Raw genomic sequence first — 27,299 nt, 5'->3', positions numbered from 1 at the left:
TAACGTACTAGTTAGTTATGTTAATGTTCTAACAAAGAACCAACCCGCACACGTGCATGAATTTTCGGTTGAACATGAGCTACGATGGCCAATTTCTCACCAGAGGGCGCATTATATATAGAAGCTTAGCTTATGTAATGCGCCCTCTGGCGATAGAATATGATTCTTTAGAAGCGAGTTGTTTCGCCCTATTACATGTTCGCCCCAAGTCGTTTCCTCCCGTTGCCTTGGTACATGTATGTATACTTGGTATGAATAGTAGCTGTCCACACTGTAAGGTTTCCTTCCCATTGTGTATACGCTACCATAAAAGAGTAGCTCTCTGGGGGAGGGGGGTTGGAAGGTACCAGGTCTTAATTTATTTATTTTTTTACACGAAGAGCTATGTAATGCAGCTAAAATTGTGATATGATCGAGAGGCGTCTACAGATCCAATTTTACACAAATGTAATATATATATGATCAGATTTTTATTTTTGTATTGATTTATCAGCCCAGTCGACATCAATAATTCTGCAGTTTCAGCTCATTTAAGTGTCTTTTTATTTTGATTGATAATTTTTCAGAATGGTATGATTTATTACACTCTTCCTCTGTATTGTGATACTGAAATACTTCTTACAGAGCATTGAGGTGTTTTTATGTTGAGAAAAAGCTGATCATATGATAGGCTTGACAAGGGCATGTTCATTGGCACTGCCAAAATTTGATAGCGATTTGTCAATTTTTTCCTCAGATGAATAAAAAATTAGTATATGAATCAAGATCACTGTTACAGATGAATAATAGTGGCCCCAGGAAAATGGGTGGTTCACCTAACCTTTCACTCGCAATCCATGGTGTTGCTCTATTCACTAGCTCTGAATAGAGTAACTTAATCGTGGATCATCATTCTTGGCTAGGGACGATTAACTTTGTCTTGCTGGGCATATGTAGCAGACACGGTATGTACACACAAACTGAACGTTCTGTCAGTGCATGTCTACTACTTAGGCTCCATTACACCATTGTAATCAATGGTCACCGGTGGGTCTTATCCTGGCCAGTATATACATCTTATCCTGGCCCCTTGACAATAGGATAGCCAGTGGCAAATAAATTATCAAGTTCACATATGAGTCAGTTTTTTTTAATTCTTTTGTGTATAATATGACCTGTCTCTGTCTGCCTATCTTTGATTTGATTTGAACATATTTTGTAGAAGCATACAAAAGGATTAGTTACAAGTTCTAGCAACTTAGAAACCTCTCCCCACTCAACTGCATAATTCAAGTTGTAGTTTTTTTTCTTTCTCATGCCATAATTAATGGTCTCTATCTTTCTAAATGCCATTATTAATTTTTTTGTCTTAAATTTGTTGTCTGCTAGAATGTCCACATAGTTGATCCTGTTTAACAGTGAGAATGTTGTATAAATTTACAGCCATTGGTTGGTGGTGCTAAATTAAAAGGTAAAACATTACCCATAATGTCACATAAATCTAAAGGAATTTGAATGTAATCATTTTGTTGTATAGAATTACCATGTATAGAGCCAAACTAGAAAATTTACCACCAAGTCATGTTTTTTTTTAAATGATTCAGTTTCCAGCAAAGATTCTAGATCTTTATTCATCTATTTTTGTCAACATATTAATAGATATTTTAGAATAAGAAATAATGTTCTTTGTCAGTTAAAAAAAAAACCAATGTAAAACACTAATTATATAATTGGATTACTTTGTAGTATGATTGTTAAAACCTCCATTTTGTGTATGATTGCTTAATATTAAATATGGCATGATGATACATATAATTGTAATTGTAATAAAATATTTATATGTCACCCTATCAACATTAGTTCTCTAAAGTGCTTTACAAATGTGAGAGAAAAGATTATGTAAAATTGATGTGCACACACATGTGAATGTGAATAAGATATTCATAGTGTCAAAATTAAAATGCATAATTATTATTATTATTATTAATATATACAGGAATTTAATACAAAACTTATATCCCATTGCCACTTATAAACATTACTACAATCCTTAACTGCATTTAAGTTGTAGTTTTTTCTCTTGCCATAAAGATATGCTCTCTCTTTTGACTTAATTTTCCCGTCTTTCCCTCCTATGTTTATAACCTTCTTTCGGGGGCCCTGAACTGGTTTAATCTATTTCATCTATCTAATTTATTGATTTATGAGTAAGAAACTATGAACAATAGTCTGGAAAGGTTGGGAAGGTTCACCAAGTGCTGTTTCACATAACAAATTTCTGACCAATCAGAAGGCACTTGTCGTTTTCTTTTATGTTTAATTACCTTCTTCAAGGGCACTGAATTGATTTAATAAATCATGAATTATATTCTAAAGTTAGAAACTATAATCATGATAATAGAATAGTTTTTTTTGGGGGGGGGGGGGGGGGGGGATCATACAAGAATGATGCAATATACAGGTTCACCAAGTGCTGTTTCACATAACACATTTACGAGCGGGCACTTGATCACCTTCTTCAAGGGCCCTTAATTGATTTTACAACTCTTATCTATCTTATTGATTTTATGAATTATATGTATAGTAAGAAACTATGAACAGTGTAATAGAATAGTCTGGAAAAAAATAATACAAGGATGATGCAATAGATCTACTGTACATGTTCTCCATAGGATGATTCACATAACAAAATTCTGACCAATCAGCGGACACTTGAAAACGTGAAGCATATTCATCACCGACGCCATTTTCATTCACGTTAGGGAAGGTTGTGCACACGGCCCCCACATTCTACGGGAAACTTGAGGTAAATATGGGTCACACAGATGACATGATCTAGTAAAATATTTAAATATACAAACACCGAAATAGAGAGCCATTTATTTTTAAAATTGGCTAGGCTTCTTAGTGTTCTACGATGAGGCATGACACAAAGAACCGACCTACATGTACAGTTAATGTTGGTGTAATGCACACGTGGGTTTTCGGTCTACAAAATCTGCAGTGACACAGTGTGTACACAAGTAACAACAGATTTGTTTTGAATTTATTTTTTATGAACTGTAAAAAGAGCAAAGTTCATTTATGCTATTTTTTCTTGTGATCCAAGCGGATGCATCCACAGAGTCCAAGCAAAAAGGATGGAATTAATGGTTGAACAGATTTTGTTATTGTCGTGTGTACACGTGTGCTCACTGTCTTACATTGATATAATAAATACTAACAACTATAATAAAAGGGTTTGAATCCGCTCCAGTCTTTCTATGCGTATGTCATGTACATTATGTTACCAGTACCTTGTTTGGGATTTGTATATATCGTGTTTCTGTGACCTTTTTGCAATCGTGAATGTTTAACATGTTTTTTAGCCCATATATTACTCCAATGCCAATGGGACTCTGATTGGCAAAATAATTTTTTCTCTATTTTTGTATCACTTAAGTTAATGTATACAATGTACTATTATAATCATATTTTCAACCTTTTTTCCCTCTCTTATGTCTGTAAAGTACAGTACACCTGTGTCAAATTTTAAATACTATTTAATGCATTTCTTAATTTCATCTAAAATGCAAGTAAGCTGACAGACAATATTTATGCATGGACTCTGTTGTTAGCTGTTAGATCTGCCTTGATTTGATCTGTTGCACGCAGCTTCAGAAATATTTGAAAACTGGGATTAATTTGCCTGAACAATTTTTCAACATATTGAAGTGGTCTTTTTAGCATTTTAAATTTTTTTCCAACAATTTGTTTCTTCTCTGTAAGATTTGTTTTGCATTTGTTAACTATTGATGAGGCTCTGATGCCTGATCACTTTTTAAAAATTTTGTCACCATTTGGATTTCTACTTTCATTTTCACATTTCCACGCTTCACTTTGGCCAATCCATTGTGAGCTGCTATGTGTCCTAATAGATATCAGACATGAATCACTAGCCAAATGTCTTACAGAGTTAATTATCAATTCTGTTCACCATTTAACTGTCTGATATGTAGAATCAACCTTATACCCTGAACTTTACAAAAAGACGGACTCAAAGAAAATTTAACCCTTTGTTTGCATAAAACTAGTATCTGCTTTTTCTTTCTGTCCCGTTTGTGATGGATTAATGCATATAATTAAGAACTGCCAGTAAAAACAATACTTGTATTGCTCTGCCAGAGTAAAGCCATGTTTCGTGTTATAAATTCCAGAATTTACATGCTTGCTGCAGAATAGTGCTATATATTCAGTACTTTAATTTGATTTTCTTTTACAATTGGTTAAATAGGATTTCAATTCATTCACATAAAGTGATATATGAGTTCCTCTATTTATATCTGTCTGCAGTGATTGATTTTTATTTTTTTTAAAAATTTTTTTTTAAAAATTGACTAAAACTTTGACTTCCTGAAAATAGATAATTTATAGTTTGTGGGTCACCAGGTGGAACTTTTAAAAATTATGATGATCCGGGGGGGGGGGGGGGGGTTACTATTTCCAGGCCAATACATTATACTCCATGCAAGGAGTTGTGGAGGGTATAATGTTTTTGACCCATTCATCAGCTAGGCAGTCCTTTTCATGTCCTCTGAAACCGCTTAACAGAATTTCTTGAAATTGTGTAGATGTGCATATATTTACAGGAAAGTTTGATTTTTTTTCTTGGAGCTATGCCCCTTTTGAACTTTGAAGTGGCCTCTGTCAGTCCTATTCTTGTAAGCTCAACTCTTCTGACACTGCCAAACAGAATTTAATGAAACTGTAATTTATAAGGAGATTACTACATAAATGTGCACATTTGCAGGAAATTTTAATTTGATTTTTTCCGGGAGTTATGCCCTTTTTGAAATTAAAAGTTTGACCAAAATTGATTATACAGTACCACTGAGTATTGAAGCAGTTAGTCATTGGAACTCCTGAGACTGTCCACTCGGCAGACTTTCATGTAGCATTGTACAAAGGTTGTCCCTAAATTCCGTGGACAAGCTCAATTATTTAACGTCACTGAGAAATTAAGCTTTTACAACCTGAAGAGCAAACAGTTTTCAAGGAAAAGTTTCCATATTAATTGACATTGAATAGGAAAACTTCAGGTGTTTCATTATAGAGAAGCATAAAGCGGTGCAGTGTAATAAATAGCGATTTAATAAATTGAAACGAAATTACAATTGCAGATAAAAACCATTGTTCATTTTATTTCTGATAGTATATTTTAATGAGGGACTTTGTTAAGATATTCTTTTTAATATATATCTGGAAAATGTTTTCATTGTGACGGAATATTTAAATGAATTATGATACATGTAATACATGTATCGTGCGACAGTCAGGAGGTGCAAATATCCAGCAAAATGTTGACGACGTCAAACGAGGTGCACCGAGAAGTCAAAATTTTGCACGGAACTCGGCTTGACTCCATCAGAGATTCACAAGAAGTTAAAATTGACAGAATCCCACAGAAATGTTTCTCGTTCACTGGTGTTCAAATGGCACACATTATTTTCTGAAGGATATGAGGACATTTGCTTAAAATTTAAGTTCAACTACATGTAAAAACTTTTAAACTATGTCAGATTACTTTCAAAAAGGCACATGCACATCTTCAATGCATCCATAACAACTGTACAAAGTTTGAGGACCATCAGTTAGAGGTGTGAGAGGAGATGCTTACATAATGTAGATTGTAGATACCTTATTACAGTGATGCCTGCCCGACCATCATTCTGTTTCTACGTTGTGCATCCCAGCCAAAAAACCACCAAAAGAAAACCCTGAAATCTTAATTCAGCTAGCATGGAATAGTCAAATTTGGAGATGACTGTGGAGATTCTCAAAATTTTGGACCTTACTGGCATAATGACATTCGAGCTTGGTGAAATCATTTTAAAAAACAAGCATAATTATTATATCTCATAATAAAGAATCACTAGTAAAAACAGAATTTGATTGGCCGAGAAGGTCACGTGACCGTCGTGTTTGCCCTGCAACAAAACATCGTGTTCCACCCCTTCGGATATCTCTTGTTTCACGTTCGTGTCTAGTTAAATGAACAAACCCGAGTGTTCCGAATGACGCATGCAACAACAAACACACAGCCTCGTGCATAAACGAAGTTTTTTGTGACGTCACAATATTAAAGTTCGAGTCATTGTACTTTGATAGTTCGTAAGGCACAAAATATGCGGGTCTCTGATATACATTTAAATCGCTTGGTTTTGGTTGGTAGAAAAAGCAAGCGAGAAAATCAGCATCCATGGAGAATGGAAATACAAAAACTGGTTTTCATATCACTGTAATTCGTTGTTTGTACCTCCTAATATGTTGACAGTTAAGGCAATCTCAGCAACATACAATGTATAGTTGAGTGAACTCCAATTTCAAATTTGTTTTTGTCTTGCTTTGTTTCGGTATAATAAACAATTTATTGCATGACTGTTCGGAAGATATGAATATTTATTCACCCAAGAAAAATCATATTCCCCTCGGGCGTTGCCCTCGAGGAATATGATTTTTCTTGGATGAATAAATATTCATATCTCCCTCACTATCATGCAATAAATGTATATTATCCAATATTTACATTGACCCAGCCCATCAATCATCCATAATATGCTCTTTAACCTATGATAAGAATGCAAAAAAATATTTAAAACTGTTGGGGGGGGGGGGATAAGCATATCTTTCACAAGTGGGAATAATTATACATATTTTGACATCCATAATACAAAAAATGTAAGTTGGAGTGTGATATTTTTAGAGACAACAGGAATCCGTCTAATGAGCTGGGAATTCTGTTCATGTTACTGTCCTGGACCTGTTTATAGTTTTGGAGAATTTACTGCAAGGGTTATTTGCCAGCTACCTCTTTTGACATTCTAAGTTGCCAGTTACTGAAGATTAATTCCTTTGATATTCGATGTGCTGTTGAACTTCTACATGAACTTTTCAGTGACTAGACATTTACTGAAGAAAACTTGTGTCTCATGTTACTTAGCTGTTTAGAACAGTAGTAAATGTTTTCACGGCAGACATGGAGGTAAAAGGACACTTTAATTTTCTCATCTCTTACTGCGCACATATACACAGAATCCTGGAGTACAACAAAGCCCCCAGCTGTCTCCACCACATTTCCCATTAATCTGCTGGTACTCTTCAGTATTGTGTGTTATTGCAATGATTGGCACTGACATTTCCTTTAAGAGGACACCAGTTTAACTGAGTTCAACATTCTTTAAGTTGGGAAATGCCATTGACCTTTACAAGATTGCAGTGCAGGTTTACCATTTAATTCTTTAATTCTTCAGGATTTACTTGGTACATGCAGTGCTTATAATTATTGGAAGGTAAACTGGGGAGGGGGGATGGGATAATCTTATCTCTCATCTTTTCTATAATTTTTTCAGTCTCTTTTAATTGTGTTATTGCTGATATTTAAAAAAATACATTGTTTTCAGAAATACATCTTATTAATCCAAAAGAAATATTCAGATATTTTAATATTTGCACTAAAACTTTCATTTTGAGAGCAGATGTATTCAAGGTATTTTATGAAAAATATTCCCTTAAGTAAACTTTCACAGTCTGATAGTTTCCTTTTCTTTGTTTTAGACTATCTTAATTTGATGAACTGAATTTTGTGGTAAATATACAAATCAATATTCTGTATGTCGTAATGCATGTCACATTTTCTTAGTCCTGTGTTTTAAAGTATAAGGTGTTTTAGTGCTAACCTGTGATCTTGGTAATGGTATCATGATTGCTTTGGGGGTACACGAAAATTTCAAAGTGATTTTATTTTCATCTATGAATTATTCATAGGGTACTTATACCTACAGTTACACGTGTTCATATTTCTTGTATAAACATGCACAGAACTTGTAAAATATACAAAGTTGGAGGTCGGCAAGTGTATGCCAAGAATGTAAATGTTGATTGCAAACAATGCATTAACATCTTGTTTTTGTTTCAAGATGGTAAAATTTTATGAATTATTATGAAACTAAGTATCTATGTTTCGAACCAATTTTTTCTGAGTGTTTTTGTGCTAAGCACGTCTTTTGTAAGGTTTATTTGCTTAACTGAATTTTCTCTTTTCAGGTATCCAATACAATGTGTTTACCGGGTGCTTCTAAACTCTGTCTAGTTTGTTTGGTGGTTTACATTTCATCATGGCGCCCCATCATTGGAGTAAATCCCACCCAGGAAAGTGGGCAGGAGGAAACCATGTACAAATCTATTCAGTTCGATCATTTAGGATCCCATGATCATAACGACATGCAAATTCCAGAAGACCATGATGTCATTCATGCGCAAGGACAATATTTCTATGAGAAGCTGATGGATAGATATGGAGAAAATGGAAGTTTAACTCTGGAGGGACTGAAGCAGATTTTCCAGAATATAGGAATTGATAATTACAAAAATTTTGCTTCTGCTCAGAGTCAACATGAACACCATGAGAGTCATGAACACCATGAGGGTCATGAACACCACGAGGGTCATGAACACCACGAGGGTCATGAACACCATGCTGACTCTAAACATGGTAATGAGTCTCAACAGAGAGGACTTAGTAAACGATCAGCAAATTCAGTGAAACAGAAACAAGTTCGCGGGAGAAGAAGTGGCAATAACATCTCCAATTCCATGGTAAGACTTCTACAAATTTTGTACATCATATGAGTTAGATTGTTCAAATGCGTTTACTTCTTGAGAAACATTTGATGTTCTTTATGTGTGTTATCACATGAATTTAACTATATACTCATATTATCATCTGACTTCTATTTTCAGTGCATTAAAACTCCAGAGCATCTTATCCAAATCTATTCTAAAAACAAGTCGATGGTCCTCTCTAAGCCAGACTTGTCCGATATTTGTGCAGGTATTCTAGTAATGCTGGACAGAACTTCTTGTGAGGACGAAACGGTGTCACATGATGAACAGAACTGTGAGGATCACGATCGTCATGGTGAACATGTGGAACCATCAGGTGATAGCAGCAGCTACAGTGTGGGAAATATTCCTCCAAGCGGTTAGTACTTGTGTACCAAGAAAAAGATGGGGAAATTATTCGATTATAGAATATATGTTAGCACGTATACATTGTTATCATTATTCAGTTACCACAAATTTCATTTGAATACACCGGAAATAGATTGTCATGTGGGTTGTTTTTTTTAACTGTAAATTGAGCAGATAGATATTTATATAGATTACTGATGCACTTGAAGTTGAAGGAAGTTGATAGACTTCTTCTATTTATAAATTTTAAAATGTTTTAATATATATATATACATGTATATATATATATATATATATATATATATTTATCCAAATTATGTTTTTAAAAAATCACAGTGTCCGGCATAAAATATTTTTAAAATGTAACGCCTGAGGATGATTATAAAATGAAAGCGCTTGCATTAAAAATTTAACTTTGTGTACTGTTTATTCTATTTCTTTTAATATATATATATATATATGTTGTTATATTTCATTGTAATTCAGAGAAATATATTGGTTAAAGTGATGAGATATTGTATATATAGCACGATACAATGATGTAAAATTTCCAAAAATAGATATGAAGAAAAAGGAAAAAACAATTGTAGTATCTAATTCCATTAATAAAATGATAATAAAGCAATTGTGGCATGTTAGATTCGGTTTTATTGAACCAACCGAGGGTACGATAGTCACCTCACGGTTGGTACAATTAATCTTGTTTTTACCTCATCAACATGCTGTAATTGTATACTTTTCATGTTATTGGATAACGTTTGATAGGCACCTGTTAATTGAACAAATAACTAGTAGTTAGAGTAAGGTGGTACCCAGTAGACATTCCTTTGTTTTGATTTGACAGTATGGGGATACAGTACGATGGCCATCGTCATCATCAGCTTGGTGGGACTTCTGGGGGTAGCAGTCATTCCCATAATGCAGAAAGTCTTCTACAACCACTTGCTCCAGTTTCTGGTGGCTTTAGCAGTAGGGGCACTCTCAGGAGATGCTCTTCTACATCTATTTCCTCATGTAAGTACTGGTACAAAGGAAATGTTTTTCCTCATTTTTCTGATCTCTAAAGTTTATTTATCAAGGTCGTTACAGTAATAGAATAAATGAGGAATGTCAACAGTTGTTTATTATGTATGTTATAAGGTACCCGCTACATGGCTGCTTATGGCAGGTACTCCTTTGTGATAACTCTGTCTATCAACAATTTCTATGGCACCTGATGATTTCCTTGTGAAGATTATAAATTATATAACTCGGATTCCGCAGAGGAAGACCCCCTTTCTATTTTGGGATGTGTAGGCTCTGTTGTTATGGAGTAATTAGACTTTTAAAAAAAATTGATATTAATAAGATAATAGCGCTCACTATGCCACACAATAAGGTGAAATCATTAAAGAAGGTTTTCAAAGAATTTAAAGGTAATGCATCATGCACCAAAACAAATAATCATGATAAAACAGTAGTAATGCTTCAATTGAGGAGAGGAAGACTGCTTTTGATATTCAGATTTATCGATTTTGTGTTACAGAGTTAAATGAGACTTTGATTTTCCTTTCTGACTTGTCAGTTTTCTACTGTTTTATCATGATTATTTGTTTTGGTTCTAATCTAAGGATCTTATTGACTTGCCATACTGACATTGTGACAAAATTAGGTTTGATTTATATTTTATGATAGCTGAATTTGATATTTCCCAATCTTACTAAGTGATATCTCAAAATTATAGCAATGAAATTAATGTCCATGTTTTATACCTTATTCAGTGTTAAAATGGCTTATCTTATGTTGTTGTCAGTTCATTTTTATTTCCGTACAGAATTACGGGTATTGTCCACACTAGTGAGCCCCCCTTCCAGGTATCTGGCTAGCTGCACGCATGGCAGATCTCCCCTCAGATCTCCATTTTTTCCAGTCTTGAGGGTTGTCAGTAGAGAGGTTCTATTCTCTACGATCTTTCTCTGTCAGTTCTCTCTATGATAACATTGGCCGACCAACTCTATGCCTACCAGAAACTAATTATTACCCACAGTGACCAAACAGAATATCATTGGTGAAGTGCCATGGATATACACACCAAATTAATGTACACACTGCCCGCAAAAGCCATTAAATCTTTCAGTAAGATCCACGTGGAATTAATTTACGCACTTGATTGATGGCTTGTACGTGCATGCACTGGATACACCAACTTCTGAAGAACAAAATCTCATGAAATAGGTAGAACAGGACCCAAATTTTACTCTGAAAGATGAAGAGTAGATTTAGCTAGTTATATAGAGAACAAAATAAGAGTAGATTTAGCTAGTTATATAGAGAATAAAATAAGAGTAGATTTAGCTAGTTATATAGAGAACAAAATAAGAGTAGATTTAGCTAGTTATATAGAGAATAAAATAAGGACTGCAAGTTCTCTTGAGTGATCAATAAACTTCCAAGATAGAAGTTCGGGTCACTTAGAGTCGCCTATAAAATGCATAGAGTTTATTTACTTTATTGTCTAATCGCTTATTTCAGGATATCATGTAATATTGTCATTTGTATATACGTACACATATATTTAAGTTCCATATCTTATGCACACCTTAGTCAAGGGCTCAAACATGTATCAAGTTTAAAGACAATGGTTTCAGAGAAAAGGGAGATAATGTGAAAAACCTACAAAGAAGTAGAGACCAATCGATCAGGAATCTTATTAAGAACCAATTGTCAATTTTTTGTGTAGGCTGATTTGAATATATTTAAGTGATGCAATATGGTGGAGACAGGCATAATCCCTATGTAAAGAATATGACCACAAAGTCACTTAAAAGATAAAGCTGACTTTATTTCAAAAACAGTCATATCTTTTGATGATTCTTGATAAAACTACCAAATTTTATGTTTCATCTAATATCCAAAACCTTGATTATTGCATGATAAACCCCTTTAGGGCTATTCCAGAAATAAATACATGGGGGGGGGGGGGGGGGGGTCGGGAGGCACCTTTTGTATATACCAAGCACCCATAAAAAAAAAATAAAAAATTACCCCATGACCCATCAAATTAATAAACTCATTTTACAATGACCCATCTAATAAAAAAAAAACTAACCAGACCCACCACAAAAATATTTTTAAAAATGAAAACGGTACAAATCTCGCGAGGTTTTCAGGACAAACATGCTAGTCAATGACCACAGGCACCTGAAGTATGGATATTACTACCCCCCCCCCCCCTTTTTTTCATAATTTTTTTTTTGGTGGCAATAATTTCTCTGAAATGTATGAATTCCCAGTCTATCTCATCCCTCTTTTGATTCATGTAATCGTTTCACGCTTTTTGTAAGTTTTAAAGATTGGCCTTCTACCGGTATAATAAAATACACAAGGTAAGAAACAAAAATTTGTAAACAAACAGGAGGTCCCCGTTTCCGGGCACATTTTCCAAGTAATTACAGCGTTACCTAAGGAATTTTGACGAGCGGCAGGTCGGGGAGATGTCATACTACAAGTCTCTTCAACTCAAAACCCATCTCATCTCTTTTATTTGACACAATCTTGCGTGCATTGATCGGACAGGGCTTCATCTCTTCCACTGGCAGCCAAAAAGGAGGTCACAGAGTACGAATTTGTTGTACGCGCCGTGTGATTGGTTCGCAAAGACATTGCTTAGTCTCGGGATCATCCGAAGGGTCTCGGGATTATTCGCGGACCAATCACACGACACGTTATAAATTCGTACTCTGTGACCTCCTTTTTGGCTGCCAGTGGAAGAGATGAAGCCCTGTCCGATCAATGCACGCAAGATTGTGTCAAATAAAAGAGATGAGATGGGTTTTGAGTTGAAGAGACTTGTAGTATGACATCTCCCCGACCTGCCGCTCGTCAAAATTCCTTAGGTAACGCTGTAATTACTTGGAAAATGTGCCCGGAAACGGGGACCCCCTGTTTGTTTACTAATTTTTGTTTCTTACCTTGTGTATTTTATTATACCGGTAGAAGGCCAATCTTTAAAACTTACAAAAAGCGTGAAACGATTACATGAATCGAAAGAGGGATGAGATAGACTGGGAATTCATACATTTCAGAGAAATTATTGCCACCAAAAAAAAAAATTATGAAAAAGGGGGGGGGGGGGTAGTAATATCCATACTTCAGGTGCCTGTGTCAATGACGCGGTAATGCCTGTGCGACATTGTATCACAGTAGTTCTGAAGAAACGATGTCACATCAACAATCAAAGGCATCTATGGCGGGAATGTTGGAAAGATTGGGAGTCCAAACGATGCTATTATCATTAAATGGGTATGGATATGTTTTTCCACGAATCGTTCGTCTTCTAATGGAGCCCGCGCCCGGAGGCCTCTATATCACCATCACACCGACTGATAAATATAACGCATCGGTACCCTCGTATAAATCAACTAAGGTTTGCCTATTTTTATTAGAAAACGGAGTACCTATTGGTTTCAAAATATTCCCAAAATCGATGCACTGTAAACTGTAATAATCTACAGAACAGAGTTCGCCGCCATCACGTCCAAAGGGACCCTGCTAAACGCACCTCTAATTTGAAGAGTGCCGTAATGGGAAGTTATACACTGCAAAGAGCGACAACTCGAATAGTTCTATGTTACTTCCGATTTCGAAAGCAGCATTTCGAAAGCATGTTTTCAATTTTCCCTCCGACGTTTTGTAACCAACACGACAAGAGCGACAATAAAAATATTCTGAAAACTCAACACCCACGTGGCACAAAATAAAACAATAGAAACTACCCACTGCCCATAATAAAAAAAAATTTAACAGTCCAACCACGGACCAATTAAAATATGAAAAAATACGACCACCCACACAAAAAAATATCATTTGCCGCCCGACCCCCCCATTTGATCATTTCTGGAACAGCCCTTACCAATTTTTGAAAATTTTCAGGGGAGTGTTTCTAGACCCCTAAGGTTCTGGTTGATGTAGTAGTAAAGAACGATTGTTGAACTTTTAACAGGCATTTGCAGAGAAGAGCCACCAGCACGGACAGGATGCTGGTCATATTGAAGACAACAGCACGTCAGTTCTGAAGGGACTTGTGGGGCTGCTAGCAGTCTATTTCTTCTTCATCATGGAAAGGCTGGTTACTCTCTTTACAAACTCCAAGCGAAAGCAGAAAAAGGTCAGAAAAACATTCCATCTTCATTGTTCTGTGTGAAATCTCAGTCCAATTTTTATATCATATTTTTCAGCAGTGAAAATTCATATCTGAATGCAAACAAGATTTTTGTTTTATTTGTTTTCTTTAAATATTAGAGCATAAGAAATTATAATTCCCAGCAAAAAATGTTTCTGAAGCTAGATGACAAAAAACTACAAAAATGTATTTGTTGTGGTTAAGAGTGAAACGAAAAATCATGATGCAGGGGAATCATGATTCAGAGCCTATGATTCAATGTTCATAAGAAAAATATAAATATGTACATTTTATTCCAGTACAGCCTCTCAGACTGGCTAACTCCAGCCAGCTAGATTCAGCAGTGACTGAGGGCACTTTCACTCTGTTATATATACATGTATAATATATATACATTTGTGGCTTTTATTTTCACCTTACTTCATTTAGCTGTTTTTAATACTGAGGTACTGTAAATTGCGGGATATTGTTGAACGATTCTTCTTTAAGATAACAAATTTAGTCGCACACAATCTCTCTTGTGTTAAATAGCAATAAACAAATTAAAAACATAAAAATATTAAACTTTATTGATAAATGTTTACATAATTCATTAGAGACATTTATTGGGTTATCTAATCAAATAGAAAATAATTAAATCGAGACTTTTGTTTTGCGACTTGTATAGAATCGTAAAGGTGCTGTATTGTTTCACCCCCTAGTTTTGGTGTTTGGTTTTGATTACTTACACTTTCTAATAGAAGAAGCATCAAGATCACAAGGTACGGTTCACAAACAACAGTGCAACCCTTAGTCCCAGCACTCCGACAGAACCAGACTGTGGGACAACCATGCTTCACATTCACCCAAGTGGGAAAGGTTTGTTTTCTTAACAACTACTTCCTAAACTGATAGTGAAAATCTGATTTTATTAGTGAGATTTATTGTCACAAGACGATAAACTCGTTTTATTTCTCATGATTAGTATGTGAACTGAGAAATTTTGTATGACTTAGTAAGCTTTAGATTGCAAGGTATGTAATTTTTTTAACACCAGAGAACTCAGGCCCAACGGTTGACTTTTAAAAGTATGTATGACTCTAAAGTAACAAATTTTCATCTTCCACACTTTGGCCTGTTTCAGCCCTGGAAAACTACGCTGTTGAGTCTCACAAAGGAGACTGCAACCTTCTGATAGGAGACAGCAAAGATGAACAGAACAATGAGGACAGTAAATTAAACGGCCACTTGGAGGAGGATCCACATGGTAAGGTGCTGGACTTCTCCCACGGTCATTCCCACAGTCGTTGTAAGACTGTGCCCCACACTGTGGCTGCAATTGCATGGATGGTCATCCTTGGAGACGGGATCCACAACTTCAGTGACGGCCTGGCCATCGGAGCAGCATTCTCCAACAGCATTACGGGAGGGATCAGCACCTCCATAGCTGTGTTCTGTCATGAGCTTCCACATGAGATAGGCAAGCACACACTCTGGCAAAATATGTTTTTACAAAATGTAGTTTTATTTTACATTTTTACTCAAATGAACTCTGCACACATCTGGTAAAGTTTAGAGTTTCTTCTGAATTTTGCTGCTGTCATAGGCGAGAAACCACCTGGTGACCTAGGAAAAATAACAAGTGAAATCGAGAAAATGATGACATATATCTGTTATTTTAAGAACCTGTGGCTTGAAATTTGGCATGCAAATAGTTAAAACATTAATCTGTGGAAGGAGACCAGCAAATTACGCACATCACACCTAGTTTCTGAATTTTTAGGCATTTGAAGCGAGTGAGTAGTTTTTCATCTGGATCAGAGTTAGACCCCTTTCTGTACCGTATATACTCGCCTATAAGTCGGTCCGCCTATAAGTCGGTTGTATTTTTTAAGGTTATTTTGTAGGAATTTGCCATTGGCCCGCTTATAAGTCGGTACAAATTTTTGTCAGAATCGGTTGACAATTTCCAGTCAATGCTCTAGTGTTTTTACCTATGTTTCAAAAAATATTTTGAAAAATTAATAATTATGAAGTGCTCAATATCCAAGCCCTATCAGTTCGGGGTTTAAACGCACCCCTTGATCTATTTTGGACAATGATCCCTTGTTGACCTACGCAATTATGGTCTCCTAATTACCAGTACCTGACGCCGTGTTTACTTAGTGGCACGCGCCTCGCGGTTATGGTGGGGTTCCGGTATAATTCAATGTATCAACAACAGAGTTTTTAAGAGTCAAGAATGATGATCTAAATTATCTGTTAACAATATTCAATCTTTTATGAAATATATTTCAGCCGGTATACATATGAATATGTATATTTCAATATTAAATCGGGTTTGTAATTCAATTTTACCGATAAACGATAGATTTGTTGAAAGTATTAGTTACTGGTATGTAAATAATTCTTAACAAGATAAAAATATGTAAATACTTGTACTTTATACATAATTTTAACATACATAAACAATACAATATGTCTAGATATTTGTGTACAATAATCATTTGTGTGGTAGTCCATGATAATCGTCGGAGTTGTTTAAAAAACACTACATTACGCCGCCCAAAAAATACCAATCTTCTTAGGACGCGCCTATAAGTCGGACATAGAGTTTTGGACCAAAAATTGACTCCCAAAAATCCGACTTATAGGCAAGTATATACGGTATTTATAGTATCACAGTCTTCACAGAGTTTAGGCCCGAAACGGGCTTAGTCCCTGGGACTGAGGGGTTAAAGGTTAACACATACTACATAACACACCCAAGTCTCGGCACATAGTAAATAAATGAATATAATTCCAATGTTATTTATTACAAGTGTTTTGATTGGACAAAAATAAAGCTGAACAAGAGTTTACACATCAATAAATTCGAAAACGCGATGTATTCATACACGCCTGAAAACAAACAACATAGTGCGGGGAAACTATTCAAATTTTTGCAATTGTTAATGAAGTGAATGAATTGGAAATATAAGAATCAAACATTCATTTTGAAGAATTTATCGATGTGTAAACTCAGGCCATTTTACTCACAAACTTAACATAAAAGTGCTTCGCACTTTTATTCAGTTTGTGAGTAAAATGTCCGGAGTTTACACATCGATAAATTCTTCAAAAAGAATGTTTAATCCTATAATATCGATTTATTTAACCAATATAAATTGATACTGAATTTTTAAAAAATCCATTTGGAATATTGATGTACATTATTGAATAATATTTTTTCTTTAAAATGTTTGAAATTTTCCAGTCCCAGAAGTACACGCACTTTGATTATGTTGTGATTGACGGTGGCCCTTGGTGTTGTAGGGGATTTTGCGGTGCTGTTGAGAGCTGGGATGACTGTGAAGCAAGCCATCATTTATAACTGTCTGTCCTCAGTGCTGGGGTTCTGTGGCATGCTGATAGGTGTGCTGGTAGGAAACTTTGGCTCAGCCACTCTCTGGATCTTTGCCTGCATTGGTGGGGTCTTCCTCTACATTGCATTTGTTGACATGGTAAGAACTTTCTCTGTCTTACTTCTTTTGACATGATCAGGATTCCATTAATGTCTTGTTGTCATGTAAAGAACTCTTTACTGTATACAGGGCTATTTTTGCTCCTATGTTATTTTCAGGCGGTTTTGCCCTATTTTAGATTTGCCAAGACATGGTTGAAAACAGTTTCACCCAGACTTAAATTCACCTACGGACAATGAGGGCAAAAATAAAATGGGGCAAATATTGTACTGTATACAATCCAATTCGGCACGAATTCTGAATGGGATTTTATGTATATAAATAACATGTGATTCATTGTGTAGAGTGCGCAAAACAAATTGTTGTGTTAAAAAAGAGAAAACAGTTTCACCCAGACTTAATGCTATATTAATATTTCTGTTGACATGGACTAACTTTTAACTCTAGACTCCACCGACAGGTGCTGTAATAAGATGTTAAACTAAGGTACTTCTGTTGATGAGGTAACAATTCTGATATATTAATATTTCTGTTGATATGGACTGGTAAGAAGTTTTAACTCTAGGCTACACCGAAAGGTGCTGTAATATGTTACTGAGGTACTTCTCGTTGTCTAACTATGGTAGGATTTTTTAAATGTATATATCCACCAAATTTTTAATTATTCTACATATGTTTCTGAAAGTGTGCATACTGGTATATATTTTATTTTAGCCCAGAAATATTATTTATCGTCCAAGATTGAAACTCGAGTTATCTCCCTTTGCAATGCAACTGATATATGACAGTAGCTAAAATATTTTTTTAAATAAAAAATTATCCCCCTCACATGCAGAGTTAAGAATTGTAAAAGAATCACTTTGTCCTTTGGTCTGTGCATCTAGTTTAAACAAGGAATTTTGAAAACTGTCAGCTGTTTTTAGTTGTCATTAGTTGTTGAGACTAATATCAGTGGTGTAAATGGAGGAAGAATGACCCAGATTGATTATGAAGTGTAAGATTGACACAATACCACATTAGAGACTAGCTAAGAAGTGGATGAACTCGGGCATGACATATGCATCTTTGTGTTAAATTTCGTGAAACACACTAAATAATTTTTTTGTAATTATATTAATTTTTTCATTACCATGAATGTTACATCTTTTGATAAGCAAGAAACTAAGCTTGGTGTTGTTGCTGTTTATAAAATTTGGCACTCGACTTCACACTCGCGGCCTGTTGTGTCGCTTGTAATTCAGGCAATATATATTGTATATATTCATAATGAAATTAGATTTAAGCTCTATACATTTACTCAATGAATTTCACATTATTTTCCAGTTACCAGAGTTGACTTCGTTGGGAACAAAGAAAGGAGAGAACCCTTTTTTCCATTTAATGTTACAGCTGTGCGGTTTCTTCGTGGGATCTGGTATCATGTTTCTGATTGCAATATTTGAAAGCAGGTTGATGAACGTTTTGGAGACCTAGGCTTGTCTTGTCACTTTTACAGATGTTGTCTGGTGCACATTTAATTGTCACACACTGAGTACTTTTGTATCACATTTTTTCACAAGTTTTTCCCATCTGTATTGATATGCCCATTTATAATCTAGTTTATGAACAAATGCATTTTGAAGGAAATGAATATATGTATTCGTATTTTTTAAAAGTCCCATTTTTCAATATTTTTTTTCTAGTTTGAGGGATCATTTTTGTGCAATTTGATGATTTTCTGTAACAAAACATAGTCATTGGAAGCAGGAAGGGGGGGGGGGGGGGGGGGCACAAAAACACACACACATAAGAGAGGTAGGAGAGAGAAAAGAGAATAATATTCATAAAAATTATATTTATTATACATTTTATAATATACACATTTACGTAGTAAAACTTTGTAAACCAAGGAGCTTCGGAGTGATTCAGTTGTACTTAGAATCACTGAATCTCTTTAGACAGACAAAAACATCATGCCTTATATCCTAAAACCAGGAACTTGCTGTAGAGTCATCAATGTTCATGGATTTCGTGGATCACTCTTACCCAGGAATTTATGTGTCCTTGAACAATTTTTTAACCCAAGTAGAGTTATCTTTCTTAGTGACATCATATCGCCTACCCACGAAATAACATCGCCACGAAGCAGCAAAATTTTGCTTGCCCACAAACATTGGCCCCCAGGAATTAAACTGATTCCACAGTATGAGGTTTTCAGCCTTAGAAGACCTGCAGAACACTGAAAAGTGACAGCCAGGCAAAACAAGACCTGCAGAACACTGAAAAGTGACAGCCAGGCAAAACAAAAATATACTTAAGCCAGGGATTTCTGACACCTTAAACGCCTTTTTCCCGGATTTGGTCCTCCCCATTTTATTTCTGCTTCCATTGTCTATGCATATACATGTAGTAGTGTTTTGTAGGTCACATCTAAATATTGTTGACCTATTGCGATCTGTATTTGTCCACCGTCATGCATTAGCATTTTAACATTTCAATTTCTCCAATACTACTAGGTCTGATGAGATCCTCTCGGGGCCCCCTGGAAAAACCCGAAATTCTAAAGGTTTAAAGAACTAGTTTCATCATGTCTAATACAGTTTCACATCATTTGTCTCTGATTTTTACAATCATAGCATCCAAAAAATGTGAAAAAACAATTTGCTTCTGATATTTACAATCATGGCATCAAAACAACTGTGAGCAAACAATTTTCCTGAATTACTTATTTGCATATATGCACTAGAAAGATTATTATGATATGAATGAAGTTTTTCCAAGCCTGTGCTTGATGTTTTCTACAAGAAAAATGTTCAAAATATTCATTTTATGTCAAAATACAAATATTTGTATTTGATGCAAAGCATTATGTTTATGGTGTCATAATTGTAATTTACATCTTTTTTTTTTTTAAATTAATGATAACAAATGAGTTGCAATGGAATTCGTGCACAAAATACACTGAATTTGGAAACTAAAGGAAAATTGTCAATTCTGGAGGACAAAGAGAGGTTTGTTATATATAGTCCTTTGGCAAAGATCATATATGGGGTAAGGGAAACAAATTAAATTGTTCAGGGTGTGGACCATGCTCCTTTGGGGGAAGGAGTGTTCAAGGATGGCGACAAAAGCTATAAGAATGATACTACGATGTGTCTAATTGTCTGTACTTTGGCATTTAGTAGACAAACTGCACTTATAGCCATGATAAGAGAAAAGGCCTCAACCAAAATTGTGAAATTTATAATTTATGGTCCCTGGGGGGGGGGGGGGGGGGGGGGGGCTTCATGTAATAAAAGTGCATTGTTTTGTGAAAAATGTTTTCAACTCCTTGATATCAAGACCTAACAAAAGAAATTTCCATTGTGAAATTCTTAAAATCTTGTTGATTTCTTGTGATTTAACGGTGTTATTTAGCCATGTTCACTAGCAGAACAGCTAAAATCATTTCTGTAGGCTATAAATCTATAGTGTGGGGTATTGGCAGTTCCTACTGAACACAAAGGTTAATTATGACCAGGCAGTGCAGGGAGGCATTGGATTAGTATCAGTCTAGGTAACTGGCAGAGTTTGTAGAAATATTTGTTTCAAGCCATAACTTTAAAATGGAAAGACAGTTTGATCTCATTTTTGCCACAATAGTTGCATAATTTTAATGCCATTTTCTGAATTAGACAGATGCAATGTACACCATCAATGTGCGTCTTGTTGCATGTGTAATTTAGTGCTTGTAGAGTTTAATGAAATATGTTTTCCCATTCCAAAAAAAAATTCCATGTTCATCTATTGGAATACAAAGTTTTGTTGTGTGATATTCAGGTGACCATTAAGGCCCATGTGCGTCTTGTTGCATGTGTAATTTAGTGCTTGTAGAGTTTAATGAAATATGTTTTCCCATTCCAAAAAAAAAAATCCATGTCTGAGTATGTTACTGTAAAATTTGTGTTCAAATGTATAGTCTGCCAACACTTGTACTGTACCATCTTCAAAATAAGGGGTACATATAAGAAACATTAGCTGTCAACGAAGTAATCAATTATAAAATGTGCTTAAAATGCTGGAATATGTTTGTTGAGGAATCTCAGGATGGAAAAATGTGCAATCTTTGATCAAATTTTACAAAAATATATGCACAATGTTTCTGCATTGATTTTTTTTTACTGCCATACAATGTTTCAGCCATTGTTTACATGCATAAATAACAGAAATTTAGGTCAAAATTGCAACAGAAGTTACAAGATGTATAAATTTTTGGTGCAATTTTTAATGTAGAGCTGTGTTAGTCAGTTTGGCAGTATCAACAAACAAGACTAGAAGATAATGCAACTATAATTATTGATTGTTGTGTATGTATTAACAAAATTCAAAGTCCTATTGTTATACCTTGCATATAATATTTCATGGAAAATAATCTGATTGGTTTATTCAGTCATGTGACAGGAAAGACTAAGTGGTTCCCTGGAATAAAAATTGTGTTGGGGGGATATGATTTTCCTTGGGTGAATAAAGATTTTTATACCCCTTACTATCATGCAATAAATATATATGTAGATAGATGTTGGACAGCCCTTTAGCTTCACATAACTTAATCAAAATCATTGCAAGGTCCACTCGACTTTCCCTAGACACTACTGAATTAGCAAAGTCTTGCCATCCTGAAAGTTAACATCCAAAGCATAATTTCTTGAAGCAAAGCAAACTGAAAACCTTGGATCACAAAGATACTAGTCAAGAATCTCAAAATGACCTCGGAGTTCATCCATCATGCGTCTTTCTGATGCAATGTCTGCACATTTATTTCTATTGGCCAATTATAACTATTTGCAGCATAACATATCTTTCAAATTGGTAAAAAGGATTCAAGGTTTGCTATAAAGCATCATAGTTAAGCAGCATTCAAGTAGGTCCAGGTCATTTGAATGATGACCAATGGGGAAGGGGGTATATATTGCTTATGTCATTGAGCAGAACCAGTTTGATGAGCAATATGAGCCTTCTCTTTTTAAAGAAATAATCTCAACTTGTATCCATTGAACTTAATATATTTCCCCGTCTTTTTGATTTTCATAGTTTTCACAGGATCATCTTGGTGCTCTAATTTATATTCAGTGTGTTGTTGAATGTTAGATATGATACGGTGTGGAAATGAATCAGCAACAGAGAATATTGTATTAGCCGAATAGACTTCTGGAGTACATGTACATGGAATGCAAGCTAGGAGAGCAGTAGATGACTTACATTGTAATAAGACCTGTTAACCTTTTTAGGGTATTCTTGTATCATTTGTACTGGATATAGTCATGTTGTGTAATGACCAGGACTTGAATTGGGCGATTTTTTTCCTTTCATATACAATTGCTGCAGAAAGAAGCGTCTGTTTGTTGAATAACGCATGATTTTGATTTGTACATGCATGTTGATAAGAAATGTGTTTGTGATTTGATCTCGATATGGAATACATGTGAAATACTAGTATTTGTTACAGATGTCTTTTTAAATTTAAATTAGAAACGTGGAATTGCTTGAATATTCATGAATGTTGGAATACTAGGGATTTCAGGGATCGGTCTGTAATGTGGTTGGTATGGTCAGATACATATAGCATCGTTATACTTTGAAATTCATGTTAACCAGTTGATTCTTAATCGGTTGCGAATATTTAGAACGTACAATGAATAAACGATCAATATTATTTCAATTGATGGAAATGGAAAATTCTGTCCGAGAGCCTGTAGACAGGAATTGCGATACTGTCATTTGAGATTGTAACAAGATGTGTTTGTGGATCCGAAGACAGGTTACATATCATCCATGTTATCGTGGGATAGATAGTGTCCTTTTCCGGATATAGTATTTAGCTCGTACAAGGCATCCAATTGATCGTTCGTCGCCGATGAGTTGACATGATTTGTGCTCATACTCGTTGCAGGAACTGTATTATATGAAAGTTCCACAACACTTGCTCAACAATTACCCGTGTTTCTCCAATTCGTTTTCGTTAATTGTTAACAACGAAAGTTGGAGAATCCGGTAACAGACCAGCAAATGTGATGGAACCTGCATTAGATCTAATTTTCAGACGACATTAATCAGGGGTCAGCACGAGGGAGTACAATCCGTAGTATGACACGCTATCCGGAAGTATCGTATCGCACAGCAGTAACGGGGAAAGTAAATTTCACCCTGTCAGACCTTTAGGTAGCACTAAACACCTGGAAAATCAGTTTTTACCCATATCTTCTTAATTCATTAATTCAATAAATGAAATCTACTGTAAACGATTTTAACAGGTTTTTTTAATGATGTAGGAATTCACAAACTTAATGTATCCTTACAAGTTCTGCTAAGCGAAATCATTCATGTAATTATCATCATGGGGAACCAACCTTTTATCATTATATTCCTAAAATTAAAAATAAACCACAACAAAGCGTGTAAATTATTTATTTGACAAGAGGTAACTTACCATAGCAGTATTGTATTTAAAAATGATGGATAATTGATATCCAAAGGCAAATTACTCGAAAGGCTGAGAAAATACAGCTTGCATACTAGTATTGCGAGAACATCTGTATTGAATAATAAATGTACCTTTTTTTTTTAAAGTCTTAATATTTGGTCAACCTTTCATTGAAAAACAAGTTTTTCGCCAGTAGCTTATACTGAAGTAGAAAAGAAAAATCATTTGGAAATCATCAATGTACAAGGTATTTAAAGGTCTAAAAAAAAAAAAAAAAAAAAAAAAAAAAAAAAACAGAACAAAAAAGGTCCTGCAACCACATAATGAAGTCTCCACAAACATACTATTCTGTCAAGACGAGCATTTGGTTCCATGAAAATTTGTTAGCAATAGTTTAATTTTCATTGTTGTACATGTACATGTATCATTGTTTACTTAATGTTTTACACGAATCTCCAAATGTAGATTAGGCTTTTGTTTTCTGTAGTGTAGAAAGCAGTGTCAGGATGTGTACACATTTATTTTATTCTCTTTTTTATGTTTTTTTTTTTTTCATGGTTTTTTTTTTTTTTTTTTTTGGTTAGATCTATGTGTGTTTGTTTGTTTTTTTTTTTTTTTTTTTGTGGTGATTTTTTTCATGCTGTCAATTGTCACAGAAATAAATTTGAATGCATGTGAATATATGTGTTTTTCTGTTTGGTTATATCTCTGTGGAGGGATATACAGTTAGTAACTCGATAGTGCGCGCGTATGTGCAAATGTAACACCAATACATATGTAATCAAAGCACTGAAACATACAACTGTGACAAAGATACTAATGCGCTCGCTTTCTCTCTCTCTCTCTCTCTCACATATATATATATTCCACCGGTTTCATTTTCAATCTCCAAAAACTCTTGAACATTTCGGTTATTTTCGGCGTTCTAATTTTTCTTGATTATAGTGCTACTTGTGTGGATATTTACATTGCATATCGAACAGCCCTCGTACGTCAGGGAAAATACTTTGCAATTAAGACGATTATTGATTAATAATAATCAAAATATAAAGCTGGATACAACCATTCTATGAGCGTATATTCGGTAATGCAGATTTGTACTGTATTGGGGGGGAAATATGGGTCTGATAAGGTATCTTATGAAACAGTTCGTATCTCTTTACTTTTCGTTAGGGTACTTAAAAAAATCATGCAATAACCAACCACTGGTCACATGACAGATATATTTCTAATTGGTCATGATACAAGGTATCTTATGAAACAGTTCGTATCTCAGACTGGCACAGAGTCCGTCAAAGATGCAGCAAAATATAGCTGACCTGTGACTGTAACAGGCAAGGCAAAAGTCAGGGAAATAATTGAAAGTGATGGCAGATACACGATTCGTTATATTGCCAAAACTGTTAACATATTGCTATCGCGGGTGCATTTCATTTTGAAAGTATGAAAGATTTCTGCCAGATGGATACCGCATATATGTATATTGACAGATGACCAAAAACGAGTACAAACTGCAAAACAATTGCTCAAATGCTTCCCAAATTCAATCAAAGACAATTTGCAAACATTATTCCTGATGACGAAACTGGGAATCACTATTTCGAACCAGGAAGAAAAATTGGAAACAAAATTTGGCTAACTAAACACGGTAGATTAAATATTGTTTAACGTCCCTCTCGAGAATGTTTCACTCATATGGAGATGTCACCACTGCCGGTGAAGGGCTGTAAAATTTCGGCCTATGCCCTGCGCTTATGGTCTTTGAGCAGGGAGGGATCTTTATCGTGCCACACCTACTGTGACACCGGGGCCTCGGTTTTTGCGGTCTCATCCGTAGGACCGCCCCATTTAGTCGCCTTCTGCGACAAGCAAGGGGTACTGAGGACCTATTCTAATACGGGACTAAACATGGTAGAGGGCCTGTAGCTGCCAAAAGAACCATAAACACAAAGAAAGTTCTCTATTGCATATTCTTCTCATGTGACATATAGCCGAACAAATTCTTGTGCCGAATGGTAAAAGTGTTACGGATCGGTATTACCGAGATATTATACTCAAAAAATCTCAAGAAATATTATCATACATGTATTATTCATCCGAAGGACCGCCCCATTTAGTCGCCTTCTCCGACACGCAAGAGGTACTGAGGACCTATTCTAACCCGGATCTCCACGGGACTAAACACGGTAGAGCGCCTGTAGCTGCCAAAAGAACCATAAGCACAAAGAAGGTTCTTTATTGCATATTCTACTCATGTGATGGTACAGCCGTACACATTCCGGTGCCGAATGGTAAAAGTGTTACAGGTTGTAATTACCGAGATGTTATACTAGCAAATCTCAAGAAATATTATCATAAACGACGCCCTGTGTCAGGATTTAGGCATGTTCGTCTACTTCAAGATAATGCTCCATCACATACATCAGAGCTTGTGAAGCAATTTTTGAAGTCGGAGAAGGTTACCCTCTCGCCACACCCATCATACTCTTCAGATCTAGACCCATACGAAGTTTTCCTTTTTCCAAAACTTAAAAAAGTTCTTTTCTGGTCGTCGTTACAAGTCCCGACAAGCCCTTGGCTCAGTCATCAGTCAGTGCCTCAGAGGTCTACCTAAATCAGCGTACCGTGACGCATTTCAGAAATGGATTCAGATATTGAAATTATGTATTTCAAACCGCGGAGAATACTTTGAAGGGATGTAATGTTCATTTCAATATTTGAGTCGAATGTTTTTGAGGTATCGTACTATACACATTACATATCGAACAGCCCTCGTATATGGTAAACGTTTGTAATGATGTCTTTTCAATGATTATGTTTTCTAAATAAAATGAAGGAAACGAACGAGTGAGACCAATTTAAGGCGAAATTTTCAAACTGTGTTGAAGTGTTTGAGCAGGTGCTAGGGGATCTGACCGAATGCTATGTACATCATTCAAACCAGAATTTATTGCGTCACCTATCTGTATAAAGAAAAACACCCGCCACTTGTTAACCCCTCCTCACGGACATCTACACTCTCCATAGTAAATTCCCGTATGAGTAGGTTGTACTCGGCGTTAAAAGGACGCTTGTATCCAGCGTGGGAATGGTTGTATCCAAATGACGTTTGGCCACGGTGGTATTGCACTTCTCGGGTAGCTTAGTACAGCATCGACCTAAAAACTGTCACTGGTTGTTTTAATGATTGATTGATTGTTTTATTATTGTTTATGCTATTGAATATGAATAGAATAGAATACAATTCAACATCACATTTAATTTCATA

At 35.3% G+C, this 27,299-nt stretch overlaps 1 protein-coding gene across 2 annotated transcripts in view; it reads left to right on the top strand.

Moving 5' to 3' along the window:
• Positions 1-24,710, top strand: part of LOC125646081 (zinc transporter ZIP6-like) — a 26,837-nt gene extending 2,127 nt beyond the window's left edge. Inside the window, exons 1-10 of one of the 2 annotated variants that reach the window (XM_056141755.1) lie at positions 2,725-2,785; positions 7,573-7,603; positions 8,062-8,613; positions 8,758-8,998; positions 9,833-10,002; positions 13,970-14,134; positions 14,890-15,007; positions 15,273-15,608; positions 17,444-17,631; positions 18,916-24,710. In XM_056141755.1, the coding sequence (XP_055997730.1) occupies positions 8,074-8,613; positions 8,758-8,998; positions 9,833-10,002; positions 13,970-14,134; positions 14,890-15,007; positions 15,273-15,608; positions 17,444-17,631; positions 18,916-19,065 (1,908 nt within the window). In that variant the 5' untranslated portion in view covers positions 2,725-2,785; positions 7,573-7,603; positions 8,062-8,073 and the 3' untranslated portion in view covers positions 19,066-24,710. Of the gene's footprint in view, positions 1-2,724; positions 2,786-7,572; positions 7,604-8,061; positions 8,614-8,757; positions 8,999-9,832; positions 10,003-13,969; positions 14,135-14,889; positions 15,008-15,272; positions 15,609-17,443; positions 17,632-18,915 lie in introns of those variants that run through there. The other variant, XM_048872221.2, reaches the window with a different exon arrangement.
• Positions 24,711-27,299: the final 2,589 nt, after the last annotated feature.

This window comes from Ostrea edulis, chromosome 6 (assembly GCF_947568905.1).
Source record: "Ostrea edulis chromosome 6, xbOstEdul1.1, whole genome shotgun sequence".
In the NCBI taxonomy this organism is placed as follows: domain Eukaryota; kingdom Metazoa; phylum Mollusca; class Bivalvia; order Ostreida; family Ostreidae; genus Ostrea; species Ostrea edulis.
Note: the sequence above shows the minus strand (reverse complement) of the source record. Positions and strands in the feature narration are given on the sequence as shown.